We start from the raw sequence: 18149 nt of genomic DNA on the forward strand, positions 1-18149 counted from the left end.
CCCAAGCAGCAGGGCTGAAATTCACCGGGGCTGTGGGCCCAGCCAGGAAGCTACTGGCCACTCCACCATGCACTCCTGGCAGCCTGGCTCTCGGAGAACTGGGAGACGGGGTGGGCCTGGCCAGAGCAAGGGAAGGGTCGCCACAGCTCCGGCCCCACCCAGACAAGCCTCCACTTCCTGAGCTGGCCGCCAGGACAGGCTAGGCTCCCAAAATCCTTCCTAAAAAGGAATCAGGCTGTGGTGGCCCACACTATTTTTAGATAATTGTGTTGAAAAATCCCAAGGCACATGTAGCATCATGCATTTTTTTATTCAGGAAGAAAGAAGAAAGGGACCTCCGCACTCTTCTCCTCACGGCCACGGCCTGCCGGAAACAGGTTACGCCTCTGGAGGGGCCTCGCACCTGTCCATCCCCGGAGGGGCAGTAGCCTGGGCCATGCAGCTATCCAGCCCTGGGGGTTAGGGCCTCGGGGTTTCTGGCTAGAAGCAGGGCTCACCTTGGTCTCCTCCTAAGCCTGGAGCTCTCAGGGGGTGCAAGGCACATGGGGATCCCCCAAATTGCAAGTGGGGAGACTGAGGCCAGGCTGTCCTCATCTCCATTTCCAGGCCTTTTAAAAAAAAAAACACAGAAAAAAACAAAAACAAAACAAAACAAAACAAAAAAAACCCCAGCTTTATGAAGAGGTGATTGGCATGTAGTAAAGTGCGAGCATTTAAAGTATACAGTTCAATATGTTTTGACATTTGTATCTATCCATGAAGCCATGGCCACAATTAAGATAGGGATCACATCCATCACCCTCAAAATGTCCTTATCACCTTTGAAACTCCTCCCCCTGGCCCCCCTCCACCCCCAAGGCTCCTTGTCCCAGGCAATCATGGGTCTGCTTTCCATCACTCTAGATTAGTCCACATTTTCTGGAGTTTTCTATAAATGGAATCACACAGCACTTTCTTTTTTGACTGGCTCCTCCAACTCGTCACCACTCTCTGGAGATTCACCCGTGTTGCTGCAGGCACCAAGCCCCTCGTATGGAATAGATCACAATTCGCTTCTCCTTTGATCTGTTGGTGGACATTTGGATTGTGATCAGTTTTTGGCTATTACAAATAAAGCTGCTGTAAACATTTGCAGAGAACTCTTTGTATTTTATATTTGTACATATATTTCCTTTTCTCTGGGGTACATACTGAGAGAGGAATTTCTGGATAATTCTATGTTTAACTTTTTAAGAAACTGCCAAACCGTTTTCCAAAGTGGCTGTACCATTTTACATTCCCACCAGCAACGTATGAGGGTTCCAATTTCCCCACGCCCTCACAAACATTTGTTATTGTCTGTCTTTTTGATTATAGACATTCTAGTGGGTGTGAGGTGGTATCTCTTGGAGTTTTGACTTGCATTTCCCCAGTGAGTAATGACGTTGAACATTTTCTCATGTGTTTGTTGGCTTAGACCTTACTTAAAAAAAAATAAACTATTAAGTTTGGGATAATTTTAGATTCACTGAAAAGTTGCAAAGGTAACACACAGAATTCCCACTTACCCTTCTCTCAGTTTCCCCTAATATAACCCTTTATGTTACCTGGTACATTTGTGCCAACAAAGGAACTGACATCAGTACATTACTAGTAACCAAACTCCAGACTTTATTTAGATGTCAGCAGCTTATAATACGAATGAATGTGCCTGATATGGTTTGGCTGTGTCCCCACCCAAATCTCACCTTGAATTGTATTTCCCCTAATCCCCACATGTTGTGGGAGGGACTCGGTGGGAGGTAATTGAATCATGGGGGTGGTTACCCTCATGCTGTTCTCATGATAGTGAGTTCTCATGAGATCTGATGGTTTTATAAGGCTTTTTTTTTCCCCCTTTTTACTCGGCACTTCTTCCTGCTGCCATGTGAAGAAGGACATGTTTGCCTCCCCTTCCTCCATGATTGTAAGTTTCCTGAGGCCTCTCCAGCCATGCTGAACTGTGAGTCAATTAAACCTGTTTTCTTTATAAATTGCCTAGTCTCGGGTATGTCTTTATTAGCTGCATGACGACGTACTAATACAGTGCCTTTCCCATCCAGGACCCTGTACCACCTAATATTTAGTTATGTCTTCATGGGCTTCTTAAACTTTTCTTTTTTCATGCTCTTGATAGTTTTGAGGGGTATTGGTCCGGTATGGTGTGATCCAACTGTGCTGTTACCTGTTTCTGATGGTGTGATCCAATTGCACTTTGTTACCTATTTCTGATAGTTGGATCTGACTGCACTTTGCATTCATGGGGGCACCGTCTGGCAAGGTGAGTTTGTCAGGGAGAGGCCGTAGCCCTTCCTACTGCTAATGATTGGCTACCACACACAGGTTCCAGGCAGAGTCTAGCTACTGGAGCCAACCAGCGTGGCTTCAGCCAGTTAACAGACCACTTCTTGGCATCATGAGGATTAACGGAGTGAGCCCATGGAAAATGCACAAACTAAGCCCTCAATAAATATAGCCCAATGAACTGCCATTCTGCCTATCCTAATTCTATCCTAAGATAGATAATCAGAGATGCTGGGGAAAAATGAGCATGTGAGTGGCTAAGAGTGTGGATTCTGGAGTCAGGCGACCTGGTTCGAGGCTTGCTGTAGTATCACCCAAACTTGGGCAAGTTTCTTCATCTTCTGAAGAGGGCTTCATTTCTCACCTGGACCTGTATCAGTAATAATTGTATCCCTATCATAGGATTGTCATGAGGATTAGATGAGTTAATACATGTCAAATGATTGGTGCATAATAAATGCTCAATAATTGTGAGCTGGCATTAACCATTCCATTGTATGTAGTATGACAATGTGAAACCACTGAAATCATCGACAATAGAGAATGGGTTAAACAGTCTGCAGTGCATCCATGTGAGGGGTGGTTATACTGTCTCTAAGTTATCTAGAAAGAGTTTTAATGACAAAAGAATATTAAGTGAAAAGATCCATACAGTGTTATAGATAGTATGATTTCACTTCATTAAATATGTATACTTGGCTGGGTGCGGTGGCTCATGCCTGTAAATCCCAGCACTTTGGGAGGCTGAGACGGGTGGATCATGAAGTCAGGAGATCAAGACCATCCTGGCTAACATGGTGAAACTCCATCTCTACTAAAAATGCAAAAAATTAGCTGGGCATGGTGGTGGGCACCTGTAATCCTAGCTAGTGGGGAGGCTGGGGCAGGAGAATCACTTGAACTTGGGAGGCAGAGGTTGCAGTGAGCTGAGATCATGCCACTGCACCACAGCCTGGGGACACAGTGAGACTCTGTCTAAAAAAGAAGAAAAAAAAATCTATATGCATGGGAAAATGCTGGAAAGCAATAGGCCAAAATGCTGAGATGAGCACTAAATAGTGGAATTGAATGATCTTAGTCTTCGTATTTCTGAAATTGTCCCCATGGTGAGTATGGTAAGTGAAACGATGGTCCCCAAAGATGTCTGCATCCTAATCTCTGGAACCTGTGAAGACGGTCACTTACCTGCAAAAGGGGCTTGGCAGATGCAGTTTGATGAGGGATCTTCAGACGGGGAGAGTGTCTTGGATTATCCAGGTGAGACCAATGTAGTCAGGAGACTCTTACAAGTGAAAGAGGGAGACAGGAGGGTCAGAGGCAGAGACGGAGGTGTCACAGAGATCGCTGTGTGGCGAGGTCGGGGTGATGCCACTGCTGGCTGTGAATATGACCATGAGCCAAGCACACCCCCAAGAAACTGGAAAGGGCAAGGCTTGACGTCTTTCCTAGTGCTTCCAGAAGGAGCAGCTCTGCCGTCACTTTGCCTGTTGCCCCACGAGACCCGTTTTAGACCTCTGACTCCCAGAACGACATGGAAGACAGGAAATGCGCGTTGTTTTATCGGGGGCAGTGTCTACTGCTCGCGTGATGGGTGCACCAGAATCTCACAAATCACCACTAAAGAACTTACTCATGTAACCAAACACTGTGTTCCCCAATAACCTATGAAAGTAAAAAATTAAAATTCTATAGAATTTGAAGAACGAAATGTAAATCTGCATAAATCTGTTAATACAGGATATAAAATGATATAATTTTAATATTAATAGCTGAAAATAGAAAGTTTTATATTCAATTGAAGTTGTTATGAGATTAAAATATATTGTTATGACTTAAAAAAGAAAGAAAGAAATGTGTGTTGTTCTAAGCCACTACATTTGTGGCAATTTGTTACAGCAGCAACAGGCAGCTGATACAGTGGGTATAGGTTTTATGATCACAAAGAAAATTAAAAAGCTGCTTGCCTAAAAAAAAAAAAAAAAGACAGCTAAGCGTGGTGGCTCACACCTGTAATCCCAGCACTTTGGGAGGCTGAGGCAGGCGGATCATCTGAAGTCAGGAGTTTGAGACCAGCCTGACCAACATGGTGAAACCTTGTCTCTACTAAAAAAAAAAAAAAAAAAGCCGGGCGTGATGGCGCATGCCTGTAGTCCCAGTCACTCGGGAGGCTGAGGCAGGAGAATTGCTTGAACCTGGGAGGCGGAGGTTGCGGTGAGTCAAGATTGCGCCATTGCACTCCAGCCTGGGCAACAAGAGCAAAACTCCGTCTCAAAAAAAAAAAGCCGTGGGTGAACTGGCTTCATCTCTACACAGGAGCTCTGTCCATCTGCCAGTGCAGACAGGCACAGCCCAGATCCACAGGACAAGCTGGCTCAAGATTTTGAACGCAATGAAGTGAAATTTGAAGTTGAAATTTTTGAAGTGAAATTATAAAGTTGAAACCAGAGGATCTGAAAACACTGGACTGAAAAGTCTCATTGTGTCTGAGCTCTGCCCCTTTCTTATTTAATCTTGTTGTTTCTAAAACTGCTGATAGGCCAGGCACAGTGACTCACACCTGTTATCCGAGACCTTTGAGAGGCTGAGGGGACCGGATCACTTGAGCCTAGGAGTTGGCGTCCAGCCTGGGCAACATGGCGAAACTCCGTCTCTACAAAAAATTAGTGGGGCTTGGCATCTGTAGTCCCGGCTACTCAGGAGGCTGAGGTGGGAGGATCACTTGAGCCTGAGAGGTGGAGGCTGCAGTGACCTGAGCTCGTGCCACTGTACTCCAGCCTGAATGACAGAGAGAGACCCTGTCTCAAATAGAACAAAAAGAAACAAATAAACAAACAAAAAACAACCAAAACTGCTACATAAAAATATTTGTAAAAATTAACACAGTTACCTTTGGACAACATATTAAAGAAAGAAACTCGAGAGAATTTAGAGTTGATCCCGTATTTGCAGATTACAGGATGCTCTTCCCTCTTCACATGGTCTGGGCCTTGCTGGCAATGTGAGGACAGGCCAGCCCTTTTGAAAACTGGCTGGGCCTAGTCATGTAGTAGAAAGTGGCAGAACCTGAAGCATTTGGGTTTCTGCTCATGATCCTTCTTAAAGGTGGAGAACCCCGGAGTCCTCCAGGGTGGCACCTTCTTGTCACTCAATGTCACTGTCTCCCAGAGGTGTCCCCGACCATCCCATCTAAAGTAATCCTCCACCTGTCACTTAAAATTTGCTCTCATCATCTCTGCCAAGCTGGTAATTATCTTATTTGTTTACCCCTCTGTTTGGAGTCTGTCTCCCCAGTCCCCAGTAAGACCGCCAGCTACCCAGGCCAGGTACCTGTGTCTGGCCAGGGCTCCTCGATACACCACAGCTGACCACAGGCAGGAAGGCCTCACTGCCGCCTGGGTGGAGGTTTCAGGCTGGGCTGGGTGCCCAGGAAGCCTCTGTGGGCTTGGGGAGGTCACCTTCTGGTAGCTGTGCCTGTCTGGGTACTGCTGAACGGCAGGCTGGAAACCCTGACCTCCTGCCATGCCCAGGACAGGAGCCACATGGGGCAGGGCTGGGCTCTGGTCGGCCATGTGCTTGCATTTTACACACCCTCTGAATCTTTACAACTGTCTTGTTCTCTCCATTTCACAGATGAGGAAACCGGGGCTCAGAGAGGACTAGTGACTCGCCTAAGGCTCCTAGGAGAGTGGGTGGCCAGGCCACGATTCAGGCTCCAGCCCAGCAGGCCCACAGTCCGAGCCCTTCGACACAGGCACCACTCAGGCAGCAGCGGACGGGAGCCGAGCGGGACAGGGCTGCATGACCCTGCTCAGGCCTTGGCTGGACCCAGGGCCTGAGGATGATCCTGTGGGGTCAAGGAGGCAGAGACAAGGGTGGTGGCGGTCACAGAGGGCCCCAGCTGTGCCCATGCTGACCAGGCCCCTCACCTCCTCCTCCATGCAGAGCGGGACTCGGACTCCACCTCGGCTGCATTAGCTCTGCCCTTCCTGCCCTGCTTCAGGGACCCCTCAGCACGTCGCGGCAGCCACTCACCCCCCCTGCTTCAGGGCCCCCTCAGCACGTCACGGCAGCCACTCACCCCCCTGCTTCAGGGCCCCTCAGCACGTTGCGGCAGCCACTCACCCCTCGCCTGAGGGTGCGAGAAAGACGGAAAGCCTTTACGGTGCACCCCGGGGTCCAGGCTCCATGCCCTGTCCAGGTTGACCTCTGTGAATATCCCCAAAAGCCCGTAAAGGAAGTTACTCCCCCTCCGTAGAGACGAGGAGACAGAGTGCCTCCCTGTAAGAGGCGACACGGCCCGGAAGAACTGGGATTCCAGGCTGATCTGTGTGACCCACAGCCCAGTGGTCACCGGGAATCCCTATTGTCCTCAGGGGGTCAAGAGCCAAACAGCAAGAGATGAGGGAGTCGAGGAGGGTGGTGGTGGCTGTGGGTGGCCCAGAGGTTCAGCTGGAGCTGCTGGCTCTAGGCGGACCTGCAGAAGGTCCCCCACCACCTTCCTGCCACGTCCCCATAGTCAGTTCCACCCGGGAGGAACCCTGCCCGCAGTCCTGGCCCTGAGGCTCTGTGTGGTGGTCCTGAGAGGCGGTGGCCCTGGTGTCCCCTGCCTGGCACACACCACCCCTGACAGCTGCCTGCAGACCCACATCTCAGCCCGGAAGGCAGGCTGGGCAGGGGTGAGTGTCCCCATCTGATTCTGGGTCCAGGGAGGGACAGTGGCACAGTGAGGATCACCTCTGGCAGGTGCAGAGCTGGAGTGGGTCCCCTAGGGCGTGACCTTGAGGGAGGGCCTCAACCTGGCCCCCAAAAGACCTTCAGGAGGAGCACGTGCCTGTCTGAAATGGTGCAGGATGTCCTTTTTCTGTTTCTATCCGGCCGCAGCGTGGGCAGGGGCAGCAGGAAACGCGTGACCACGAGTGTGGGAGGAAGGCTGGTGGTGGGAGCAGCCGCAGCCCTGAGGCTCAGCCCTGGGGCTCGGCCCATTTTCCTGTGTGGGGTCCTCAGGCCCAGTGCGGCTGCTACTGCCCGCCTCCCCCAGAGGACTCCGGCCAGGCCTCAAAGGTTTGTGGTCAAGTGTGTGGCTGCTTCTGGAGCAGGCAGAGGCCAGGGGAGGGATAGGAGCAGCCGCCTGGCCCAGTGCCCAAGGCACTGTTTACGGAACTTCAATAGGAGTGATGTCCCCACACTGGGCAATGCCCACCCCGTCAGCCTTGAGAGGTGGCTGGGGAGGAGCAGGAATGAAAAGGTGGAGATACGGAGAGAGGGGGCCGAGTGGGGGGGGCCGAGCACTGGGAGGTACAGGGGCATTGGAGGAAGACAGTGGCCAGAGTGGCTGACCCTGACCTGAAATGCCTTCAGTGGGGCTGGGTCACCCATTCCAGCCTGGAGCTGGCTGTGCTGCAGGGACCTGGGCTGGGGCTGGGGCAGCAGGTGATAGGCTGTTGACAGGCCCAGCATGGACAGGACAGAGGTGGAGAACTCCAAGGATGATGGGGAGGGTGCCTGGCAAAGGGGGCACTTCCTGCAGGCAGATGGTCCGGGCCTGCAATGAGGACCATGTGGCCGCCGGGGCGAGGCGTGGGACCATCTGGAGGAGTCTGGGGTTGCTCCATGTGATCACAGACATGCCCACCTGTGCACGAGCGTGCACCTGCCCCCAGCCCATGACAACGCGTAGGGGGCACGGAGGAAAACGGGAGGCCTTGGTTCCCTCCCTTCCCCACCTGGAGAGGTCCCCACCCAGCCCTGAGGGTGAGCAGAGCCCTGGCCACAGCCCAGGGCCCAGGACCTGGAAGGAGGCAGAGGGACAGACAGACAGATGAGCCCATGGATCCTAAATGGGGCTGGGGATGGGAAGTGGCCTGCCCCAGCCATACCTGCCCAGGCCCCCAGCCTGGCTCTGTCCTGAGATCCTCTCGGCTGGGTGAGGCAGCTCCTTCACAGAAGGGCCTGCTCCCTCCTCCGTCTCCTCCTTCCCTTCCTGGTCCATTTGCCACCCCACCCTGCCCGAAGTTGGCTCCCTGCTCAACGAGGAGTGGGTGCCCCTTCCCCAGGGCTCCCTGGCTTGGGGGTACCCAGGCCTCTGCCTCCCTGCTGCTGCTCTGCGGAACCACCAGGCCCCCAGCCAAGGGAGCCCCCTCAGCTTCCCTCTCTCCCTCCTCACACCTGCCCCGCTGCAAATACAAGGTGCTCAGCGAGGCCCGCCCTCAATATGGCCCCTTCCCCACCGGCCTCCCACCCAGTGCTCTCAGCTCTCCTCCGCAGCTACGCTCTTGAAAGAGACTTTACCTTTTCCTCCCCCTTGCGCCCACTCCAACCTAGCTTGACCCCACCTAATTTGGCTTGGGCTGCAGTAAGAAAACCGCCACAGACAGGTGGCTTCAACAATGAACTTAATTTCTCATGATCCCGGAGGCTCAAAGAACAAAGCAAAGGTTCCAGCCCATCTGGGTTCCTGCGAGGCTCCCTCCTGGCTTGCGGGTGGCCGCCTTCTCCATGTGTCCTGGCGTGGCTGAGCGTGAGCTCATTTGCACTTTGGAGTCTCTTCTGGTGAGGACGCCAATCCTACTGGGCCGGGGCCCTTCCTGATGACCTCACTTCACCCGAATTACCTCCTTAAGGGGCCTATCTCCAAATACAGTCACACTGGGGTGGGGGTTCCACCCTATGAATCTGGGGGAGCAAAATTCCATCCCCAGCATGGCTCTGGTCAAGGTCACTGCCAACCTGCATACTGCCAGGCCCACGGTTAGCTCTCAGGCCACCCTGCTGGGGTCTCCGGACATTGAGAGAGCCCACCCACCTCCTCCAGGAAGCTCACCCTGCCTGTTCTCCGCCTCCCTCGCAGCTGCTCCTGTGCCTTCTTTCCTGATCTCTTCATTTCCCAGCCTGTAAACCCCACCAGCCCCGGAGCTCAGCCCTGACCTCTTCCTCTTTGTCTATGCTTGTCCCGAGGTGGCCCCGTCAGGCCCATGGCTCCCAGCCCCACATCCCTGACACCTCCCACACTCTCGCCTCATCTCAGCCCAGCCAGCTGCCTCCGCCTCAGAGGCTCCACAGGCATTCTGTATTCAACCTGCCTGAAAGCAGACTCCTGCCTTCCCCTCTCCTCCCCAACCTATTCCCCTGCCTCCTGGCGGTCAGTGCCATCCTTCCCGTAGCTCAGGACAAGACCCCCACCCTCATCCCTGGCGTCTCCCCTCCCTCACACCCAGCTCCATGTGTGAGCAAACCCTCTTGGCTCTGTCTTCAGAATCTTCACAGTCCAGTACCTCTCGCCACTTCCTCCATGCCCCTTGGTCTAAGCACCATGGTCGCTGTGTGACGGCAGGAGCCTGACAGCCTCCCAGCTCCCACGCTGTGGCCTGCAGAATAATGTGCTCCCCCTAACCCCCAAAGACGTCCACACCCTGAGTCCTGGAACCTGTGACTATTGTTGCCTTCCACGATAGATGGGGCCATGCAGTTGTGACTGAACGAAGGCTCTTGAGGTGGGGCAATGGCCCTGGACTGTCCAGGGGGCCCAGTGCAACCAGCAGAGTCCTTAGAGGGAGGCAGGAGGTCAAAGGCAGAAGGTGACACAGTGATGGAACAGAGGAAGGAAAGGCAATGTAAGGCGGCCACGAGCCAAGGCCGCAGGAAGCTTCTAGCTGCGGGAGAAGACAGGGATGCCCGTCCTCCTCCAGAGCCTGGGGAAGGAGCACAGCCCCACTGAAACCTTGATTTGTGACTTCTGACCTCCAAAACAAAGAGAATAAATTTGTGTTAAGACACTAAGTTTGCAGTCATTTAAGATTTAAAAATTTATTTTATTTGTAGAGACAGGGTCTTGGTCTCTCATGCAGGCTGGACTGCAGTGGCATGACCACTCACTGCAGCCTCAACCTCCTGGGCTCAGGCAATCAGCCCATCTCAGCCCCCTAAGCAGCTGGGACTACAGGTGCATGCCACCAAACCTGGAGAGAGAGATATATATTTTTTTGTAGAGATAGGGGTCTCACCATGTTGCCCAGGCTGGTCTTGAACTCCTGGGCTCAGCTGATTCTCCTGGCTCGGCCTCCTAAAGTGCTGGGATTACAGGCAGGAGCCACCATGCCCAGACAGTTCATGGTAATTTGCTGCAACCACAGGTAATGAATATACACCGTTAGCATGGTCCACGAGGCCTCACCCTGTGTGGCCCCTGTTAAACTTCTGACCTCTTCTCGTCCTTCACCACCTGACCGTCCCCCTCCCCTCTGGGCCTTTGCACCTGCTATTCCTGTTCCCTGAGACGTCCTCCTCCCAGATTACCTGCCTTTCTTCAGCCAGATGGTACCTTCTTAGCGAGGCTTCCCTAGTCACCCTCTAAAGGGCAGCCCTGCCACTCCCTACCCCTTCCCTGGCTTCATCTTTCTCCATGCGTCACCCCACCTGCCATATTCCTCATCTGCCTTTTTTCTTCTACCAGAAGGTAGGTCCTAAGTAGATGCGGCATCTGTGTCACACATTGCTGTGCCCTCAGTGCCTGGAATAAGATCTGGGATGTTGTGAGCATTCCATAGATATTTGTTGGATGAATGAATGAGTGAATGAATGAATGAAATTTTACAGAGGGGGAGACTAAGACCAGGGAACAGGAACCCCTTGCCTAAGTTAGGGTCAGCACTAGTCCTGGAATCAAACGAGGCATCTCCCGCATCTCACTGTCCAAAAACGCCTCCACTGGGCAGAACTGGGCACTTTTGAAAGGTTTATCCCTTAGGCCTGCCTCAATCTCAGTCCTGCCAGGTCATTCCATGATGACCCCAGGCAGGTGTCCTGCCCTCTTGGCGTCTAGCGTCTGTGTCCTCATCTGTTAATGGATGGATGGTTGGGTGGATGGATGGATGAACGTCCTTAGTTGGGAAAGGCTCAGCAGGTCAGAAGACTAGGAAGGTGGCCAGAGCCACGAGAGGGCTTGGGGAAGGAGAGGCAGCCAGGCACAGTGGGGCCGGGACACAGAGGGGCTGCACACAGCCAGGCACAGGGGGCTGGGACACAGAGGGGCTGGACACAGCCAGGCACAGGGGGCTGGGACACAGAGGGGCTGGACACAGCCAGGCACAGGGGGCTGGGACACAGAGGGGCTACACACAGCCAGGCACAGGGGGCCGGGACACAGTGGGGCTACACACAGCCAGGCACAGGGGGCCGGGACACAGTGGGGCTACACACAGCCAGGCACAGGGGGCCGGGACACAGAGGGGCTGCACACAGCCAGGCACAGGGGGCCGGGACACAGAGGGGCTGGACACAGCCAGGCACAGGGGGCCGGGACACAGAGGGGCTGGACACAGCCAGGCACAGGGGGCTGGGACACAGAGGGGCTGGACACAGCCAGGCACAGGGGGCTGGGACACAGAGGGGCTGGACACAGCCAGGCACAGGGGGCTGGGACACAAAGTCCAGTTCCAGGCAAGAGCTTGAGAAGCCATCAGGGGTTTATAGAGGGAACCGACCCCATCCTCCCTTCTAAGAGGGGTCTGCTGACATTGGACTGTGTGGGGCTGGGGCCAAGGTGCTGGGGATGAAGGTGAATGGGAGAGATTTGAGATGCGATTTGGGTAGAAAAGACAGGATTTACTGGAAAACAGAATATGAGGTGAGTGAGTGGGATTAAGGTGGGGGACTGAGGAGTCTGGAAGAGTGCCCAAGTGGGGAGTGCCAAGGATGGCAGGACTTTCCTGCATTTCTTAGGCACCTTTTAGGTAGAAGGGATGGAAACCGCTGTGCTTGCGCTAAGCAAGATGGGAAACCGTATGGGCTCCTATGATGGAAAAATCTCGGGCTGCAGTGCTCCAGCGGTGACCCTGGGCCCAGCTCTCTCCACCTCCTCATTCTCTTTTTCTGTGTTGGCATCATTCTCAGGTAGGCCACCCCATACAATGTCAAATGGCACCCACAGCACCCCATTGGCATCCTATTAGGACAGAAAGAGGCTTTTTTTCTAACGTTTTCATAACCAAAGTCCCAGGGGTGCTTCTCATTGGCCACGCATGGGTCACATGCCCAAACCCAAACCAGTCACTGACACTGGGGAGCTGGGGGGCTCCGGTTGTTAAGGCTGGGCCCATGTGTCCATCCTTGAGCCATGTGGGTGGAGAGTAGGGGTGGTTCTCCCGAGGGAGATGAAGACAATGGAGAGGTGCCAGCCCCAGCGCCCTACGGGGCTGATACGCACAGGAGTCTTTGAGGTGAGGGCCTGGCGGACAAGGTCTGGTATGGCGCCTGCACCATCTGCCTCAGTGGCCCAGCCTCCTCCCTTCCTAGTCCGGATCCAGTGGGCCTTGCCCCACACTCCTGCATGGGATGGCAGTGCCCAGCCCTGTGCCTCCAATCAGGGCAAGCTGCCACCACACTGAGCACCTGCCCCAGGTCCTACAATGCAAATCCCATGACTTATGGCCACTCAAAGCCACAAGTGCTGCCTGGCAGGGTCAGTGCTGAGGCTGGGGCTCCCACTTACTGTCTCTCCCTCCTTGGCTGCCCCCTAGCCCACCTGCCTCACTGAGCCAGGCAGGTTGTGCCCAGTTTGAATGCAGTCCTCTAGGCTTCAGGGCACCTAAGATCAGAGCTCAGCCCTCCATATTTCCCTGGGTCCTGGAAAGGTGGGGCCACCCTCCAGCTGCCCCCGAGGGCCTGCAGATACCTGCTCACTTTCTCTCTGGTTGCTGGTCTTGCTGTCTACTCTGTGGGATTTGGACTTTGGCTCAAACACCTCTACACCTTCTTCTCACGGTGGCAAGAGTGCTGCTGCAGTTCCAGCCTCACCTCTCCCCTTGAAAGGCAGCAGGAAAGAGCGACAGCTTTCCCTGCGGCTCCCGCTCCGACTGGACCGCTTTAGGTCACATGCTCACTCCTGACCCTCTGTGGCCCATGAGTGCAGGAGGCTGCTTGGGCAGGGCTGAGCTGCATGCTCCAATTCCAAAGCCCCATCGGGGGAGAGCTAAGGAGAATTCCCAAACCAAACCCAGGGCTGTTGCTGCAAAAACGAGGCCTGGGTGCCGAGGACCCAGGAAACACGTCACTACCTAAGGATCATCTTCAAATTATAAGTGAGGAGATGGCCGGGCATGGTGGCTCACACCAGCACTTTCGGAGGCTGAGGCGGGAGGACTGCTTGAGTCCAGGAGTTCAGGACCAGCCTGGGTAACATAGTGAGACCCTATCTCTACAAAAACAAACAAAAATTAGCCGGGCATGGTAGAGTGCGCCTGTGGTCTCAGCTACTCAGGAGGCTGAGGGGGGAGGATCACCTGAACCTGGGAAGTCGAGGATGCAGTGAACTGTGATTGCACCACTGCACTCCAGCCTGGGCAACAGAGTGAGACCCTGTCTCCAAAAAATAAAAATAAAGTAAGTGGGGAAAGAGAGGCTGGGCCTTCTAGTGTCAAGGGCTGACATGTCCAGAGTGGGTCCCCAGGTACAGACAGCTCCTCAACCCAGGAACTAAGCCTTTCTCAGATCTTTGAGCTTTTACAAATGACACAGGCTATGAGTCCATTTAAAAATCATTTTATTATTAACATCATCTTCCCATGTAGCCAAGTGTCTGTCATGTATAAGGAATGTCAGTAAATATTCCATTTGAAGCTTCTTTGTACATATTTCCCTCGATAAATAAACTCTGAATTCACATAAAAAAGTTAAACTTAAATAACTCATATTTCCTTCTCTTGTAACAGGCATATATTGGTAAAATATAAATATTCTTGGACTCAGGCTTTGTTCTAAGTGAGGACAGTCATTGATCACATGGTATAATTATTGACAGTAAAACCAAGAAATTGTCAGCTGGTTCCCGGCATGGACTAGCGCTGAGGTGGGAAACAGGAAGTTCACATTTGGTTTCTGGGCCAAGGTGGGGCAGGAGGGGTGGTGGGGAGAAGAGGACAGTTGTTTTCTTTACAGCTCTGATAAAAATAATCTGTTCTGCCACTGAATTTTAACTTTGAATATATTCTTCTACATTTGCTGATTAATTCCATAATCATTTTACTTAAAACTCAGATGTCGACTAACAAAATATGGCACATGATCCATTTTGAACAATGTCAATAGGTTCAGAAACTATCATTGGGCTGGCAAAAAACAACAAGAGAAACGCACGCGGCAGAGCAATGATTTGGGCTTGGTTTGGTTGGTTCACTGTGGCCCACTGAACACTCGTCCCTGGCCTCAGTGCGGCAGATTCATCCCCTGGGGGCAATGGGACAAGCCCTGGTGCCCGGCAGGGCCTCTGAGGCCTGAGCGGCAGGTGAGGCTGGCAGGCGCCTGCTCAGAGCACGCGGGGGATGATGGTGAAGGGCACAGCGGGGCTGCTGGCCTCCAGCTCCAAGGCTGTCAGGAAGCACTCCGTGGCCGCCGCGTCGTTGCCCTGAGCTTGGAGGACCTCGCCCAGCCCGTTCCAGACCTCGTGGGCTGTCGAGTTCACCTGCACCGCGTCCCGGAGGATCTTCTCTGCCAGACTGTAGCGGCCCAGCTGGTGAAGGATCAGCGCCTGGAGGGGTCAGAGAGAGAGAGAGAGGGAGACAGTCAGCCATGGAGGCTCCAGGAGCTCTGCGCTCCTACTTGTCCTTGAGTTTCCAGTCAGTTCCTTGGAGCCGGGAATGTATCGCCATTGGGCTGGGCCCATAGTAAGTTCTCAAGTACTTCCTGCGTTCAGGGGCAACAGTCGAAATAGTCGCCGAGCTGACTAATACAAAATTGCTGATATTCAGCCATATTTTGAATTTAAAAATGGCAACTTCATATGGTTCATCTGAAAACTGAAGAACCATGAATGAACCAGTTGGAGGTCCGCAGTCTGCACTGACCCAGTGTGGCATCAGCATGGGATGCAACTGTGGTTTTTTTTTTTGTTTTTTTTTGAGACAGAGTCTCGCTCTGTTGCCCAGGCTGGAGTGCAGTGGTGCAATCTCGGCTCACTGCAAGCTCTGCCTCCCAGGTTCACACCATTCTCCTGCCTCAGCCTCCTGAATAGCTGGGACTACAGGCGCTGCCACCTCGCCCGGCTAAGTTTTTGTATTTTTAGTAGAGACGGGGTTTCACCATGTTAGCCAGGATGGTCTCATTCTCCTGACCTCATGATCTGCCCGCCTTGGCCTCCCAAAATGCTGGGATTACAGGCGTGAGCCACCCCGCCTGGCCTGTCATTTTTTTTTTTTAAACTAAAGAAACATCATGGGTGGAATTATACTATCAAAATGATGATGACAGTTTTTAAATTGCTCACAGCCCCTTCCCTGAACAAAGGCCCTGACCTCACTGTCCCTGCTTGCCCCAGGCTGTGCCCAGCTGTCATCTTCGTTCTCCTTGGTTGGGGTGTACACATTGGTCCTACCTATTTCATCAACATCATGTTTCCAAGCCGCGCACCTCTATAAGCGATGTGTGTACTTTCTCAACCTTTCCCTTGGGGAGAGACATTTAGGTCACATCCAGTCTCTTTGCTGTTCTGAATCGCACAGACATGAACATCTTTCCAGAAAGCGCCTCTTTGTTCTTTAGATCAGTGGATTTCCAGTCTTTTTTGTATCCCTGAAAACCTTTGGTTAAATGAAATCTTACTGAGAACACCCACACAGTCTATGTATAAACAGACAAAAAGGAACAGCTGGGGGGGGTGGCGGGGAGGGGAGTCCGGTGTCCCCCATGGGCTCCTTTTAGTGGCCCTGGAGGAGGTTCAGTGGAACAGGCCTGACAACTATTTGGAGATCCTCCCCTTAGGGCAAATCTCCCCAAAGTAGGGTCACTGGGTAAGAAGATATGACTCTCTTTAGCATTCCCCAAACATTTTGCAAATTTTATCCCCAAAGGTCGCCTCACTTTTTCAGCTATCAGCAGTTTGTGTGGTCACCTGCCCCCTTCTATCATGACTCTCTTTCTGCTAATGTCATATGTGCAGAATGTCCCTCCTTGTTGAAATCTGTATTTCTTTAATAACCATTGAGGTTAAATATTTCCAATGCTTTTGTTTAGGAGCCTTTCACAAGATTGCTATTCATCTGCTACCATAATTTTCCAGCCTATTCTTTGACTTTTGAGATTCTTTTCTTTGAAAAGTTTTAAGGTGAAAAATTAAATTTGTTAATCTTTGATGATTTTTTTTGCCACTTCAAAACTTAGAAAGTTATCCTTTCAAAGGGCAGACACATGTTCAATTCCATTTATTGTAATTTTCCGTCCTTTAAGTAGTTGACTACTTTATCTTGGCAGAGAGTGATGCAGTCCTCCTACTTTGCTGGACACAAACTAGCTCATCCTCCCTCCCCTCTCTCTTGTAAGCCACTGCCTCCAACCCAGAGTGAATTATTACACAGAACAGGGGCCTTTCACTATTTTCCAGCGAGCCACAATATCGAACTTCTGCATCAGCACCACAGTTTCCATTTCTGTTACTCCCAAATCATGTTTTTGTTGTTGTTGTTGTTTTTGTTTTTGAGACAGAGTCTCGCTCTGTCGCCCAGGCTGGAGTGCAGTGGCGCGATCTTGGCTCACTGCAAGCTCCGCCTCCTGGGTTCACGCTATTCTCCTGCCTCAGCCTCCCGAGTAGCCGGGACTACAGGCACATGCCACCAGGCCCGGCTAATTTTTTTTTGTATTTTTTAGTAGAGATGGGGTTTCACCGTGTTAGCCGGGATGGTCTCGATCTCCTGACCTCGTGATCCACCCGCCTCGGCCTCCCAAAGTGCTGGGATTACAGGCATGAGCCACTGCGACTGGCCCCAAATTATGTTTTAATAGGTAGAGTCAGAGCTTTCCCTCACTGCTCCTTGCTTTTAGTATGTTTCCTGACCATCTTACCCTGTACTATTTTCGATGAATTGCAAAATCAGTTTCTTCACTCCCTTTAGAAGTCAAATTGCATTTGTGTTACCTCTCTTGGAGAGTGTGGAGAAGCCTGACATCTCTACAATGTCTAGTCTTCCCACTGAGTAATGAGTTATGGCCCTCTGCTCTTTCAAATTTCATCTTGAATCTCCCAGTAAAGCCTTGCCCTCCCTTTAGGCAGTGTGAGCATGTCACTCACAAGACAGCCCAGCCTGCTCGCAGGCCCCGGCTTCACCAACAGGCAAGCGGGCAGCAGGGTGGCTGTCAGGAGCAGAACCAGCCAGTGTGATGGCAGGAATGTGCCTGCCTTGAAGTAGCATCCCAGGGCCTGAGTACCATCCCTACCTGGCTTCCATAAGCCCCCGACAAGAGAGCTGGGATGTCCACCCAGGAGGAGCACGTGGTTGGGGTGACAGCCAAGGAGACCCATGGCCGAGGGCAGTGTGTGGGCCCTGTGGAGGCTCAGAGTGGAAGCGGGAGGGAGACCCTCAGCTCTGGGAGGAGGAGGCAGTTCAGGGAGCTCTCCTGGGTGAGGAGGAAGCGGAGGCCACGCTGCCTCGGGTAGAGAGGGCTACCCTATCCTGGCTAGGAACAGCAGACTTCAGGGTCAGCTCTACCTTCTCATGAACACAACAGAAACACCTCATGTTTCTTTTCTTATGAATATCCAAACATGTGTCCATGCTGGAGCTCCTGCATAGGACCAGGTCCTTGATGGCATCTGCCAGAGAAGGTTCCAGGGTGGACAAACAGCCGAGGGTAGCTGACTGCTGCAGAGCCACACCTCCTGGCTGCCTGAAGGGCTTCTGGGTGTGGAGTCCAGCTGGGGGTGGCAAATTAGCATGTCCATCTCCCAGGATGGTGCTCTGGACCACCTTGGACCTCCTTAACAGGGAATCTGACAACTCCACAGCCTCGCTCCCCAACCTCAAAGGCCAGCAGAACAAATGGGAGGCCACCATCCAGGTTGTACT

General features: G+C 52.5%; 1 protein-coding gene and 1 long non-coding RNA gene across 24 annotated transcripts in view; both read right to left on the reverse strand.

The window, feature by feature from the left end:
- Positions 1–291: 291 nt before the first annotated feature.
- Positions 292–3666, reverse strand: LOC141407319 (uncharacterized). Its single transcript, XR_012416056.1, has 2 exons — positions 3508–3666; positions 292–1065 (listed from the first exon to the last, which is right to left on the reverse strand). It is a non-coding gene; the product is annotated as an uncharacterized lncRNA (long non-coding RNA).
- Positions 3667–13841: 10175 nt separating this feature from the next.
- TTC7B (tetratricopeptide repeat domain 7B) overlaps positions 13842–18149 on the reverse strand; it is a 274722-nt gene continuing 270414 nt past the window's right edge. For all 23 annotated transcript variants that reach the window (XR_012416059.1, XR_012416058.1, XR_012416057.1 and 20 more), the window contains one exon: positions 13842–14842. Coding sequence is in view for 20 of the 23 variants with exons in the window: in XM_073998062.1 (XP_073854163.1) it covers positions 14535–14842 (308 nt within the window). In the remaining 3 variants the exon portion in view is untranslated. The remainder of the gene's footprint in view (positions 14843–18149) is intronic.

Source organism: Macaca fascicularis, chromosome 7 (assembly GCF_037993035.2).
Source record: "Macaca fascicularis isolate 582-1 chromosome 7, T2T-MFA8v1.1".
In the NCBI taxonomy this organism is placed as follows: Eukaryota; Metazoa; Chordata; class Mammalia; order Primates; family Cercopithecidae; genus Macaca; species Macaca fascicularis.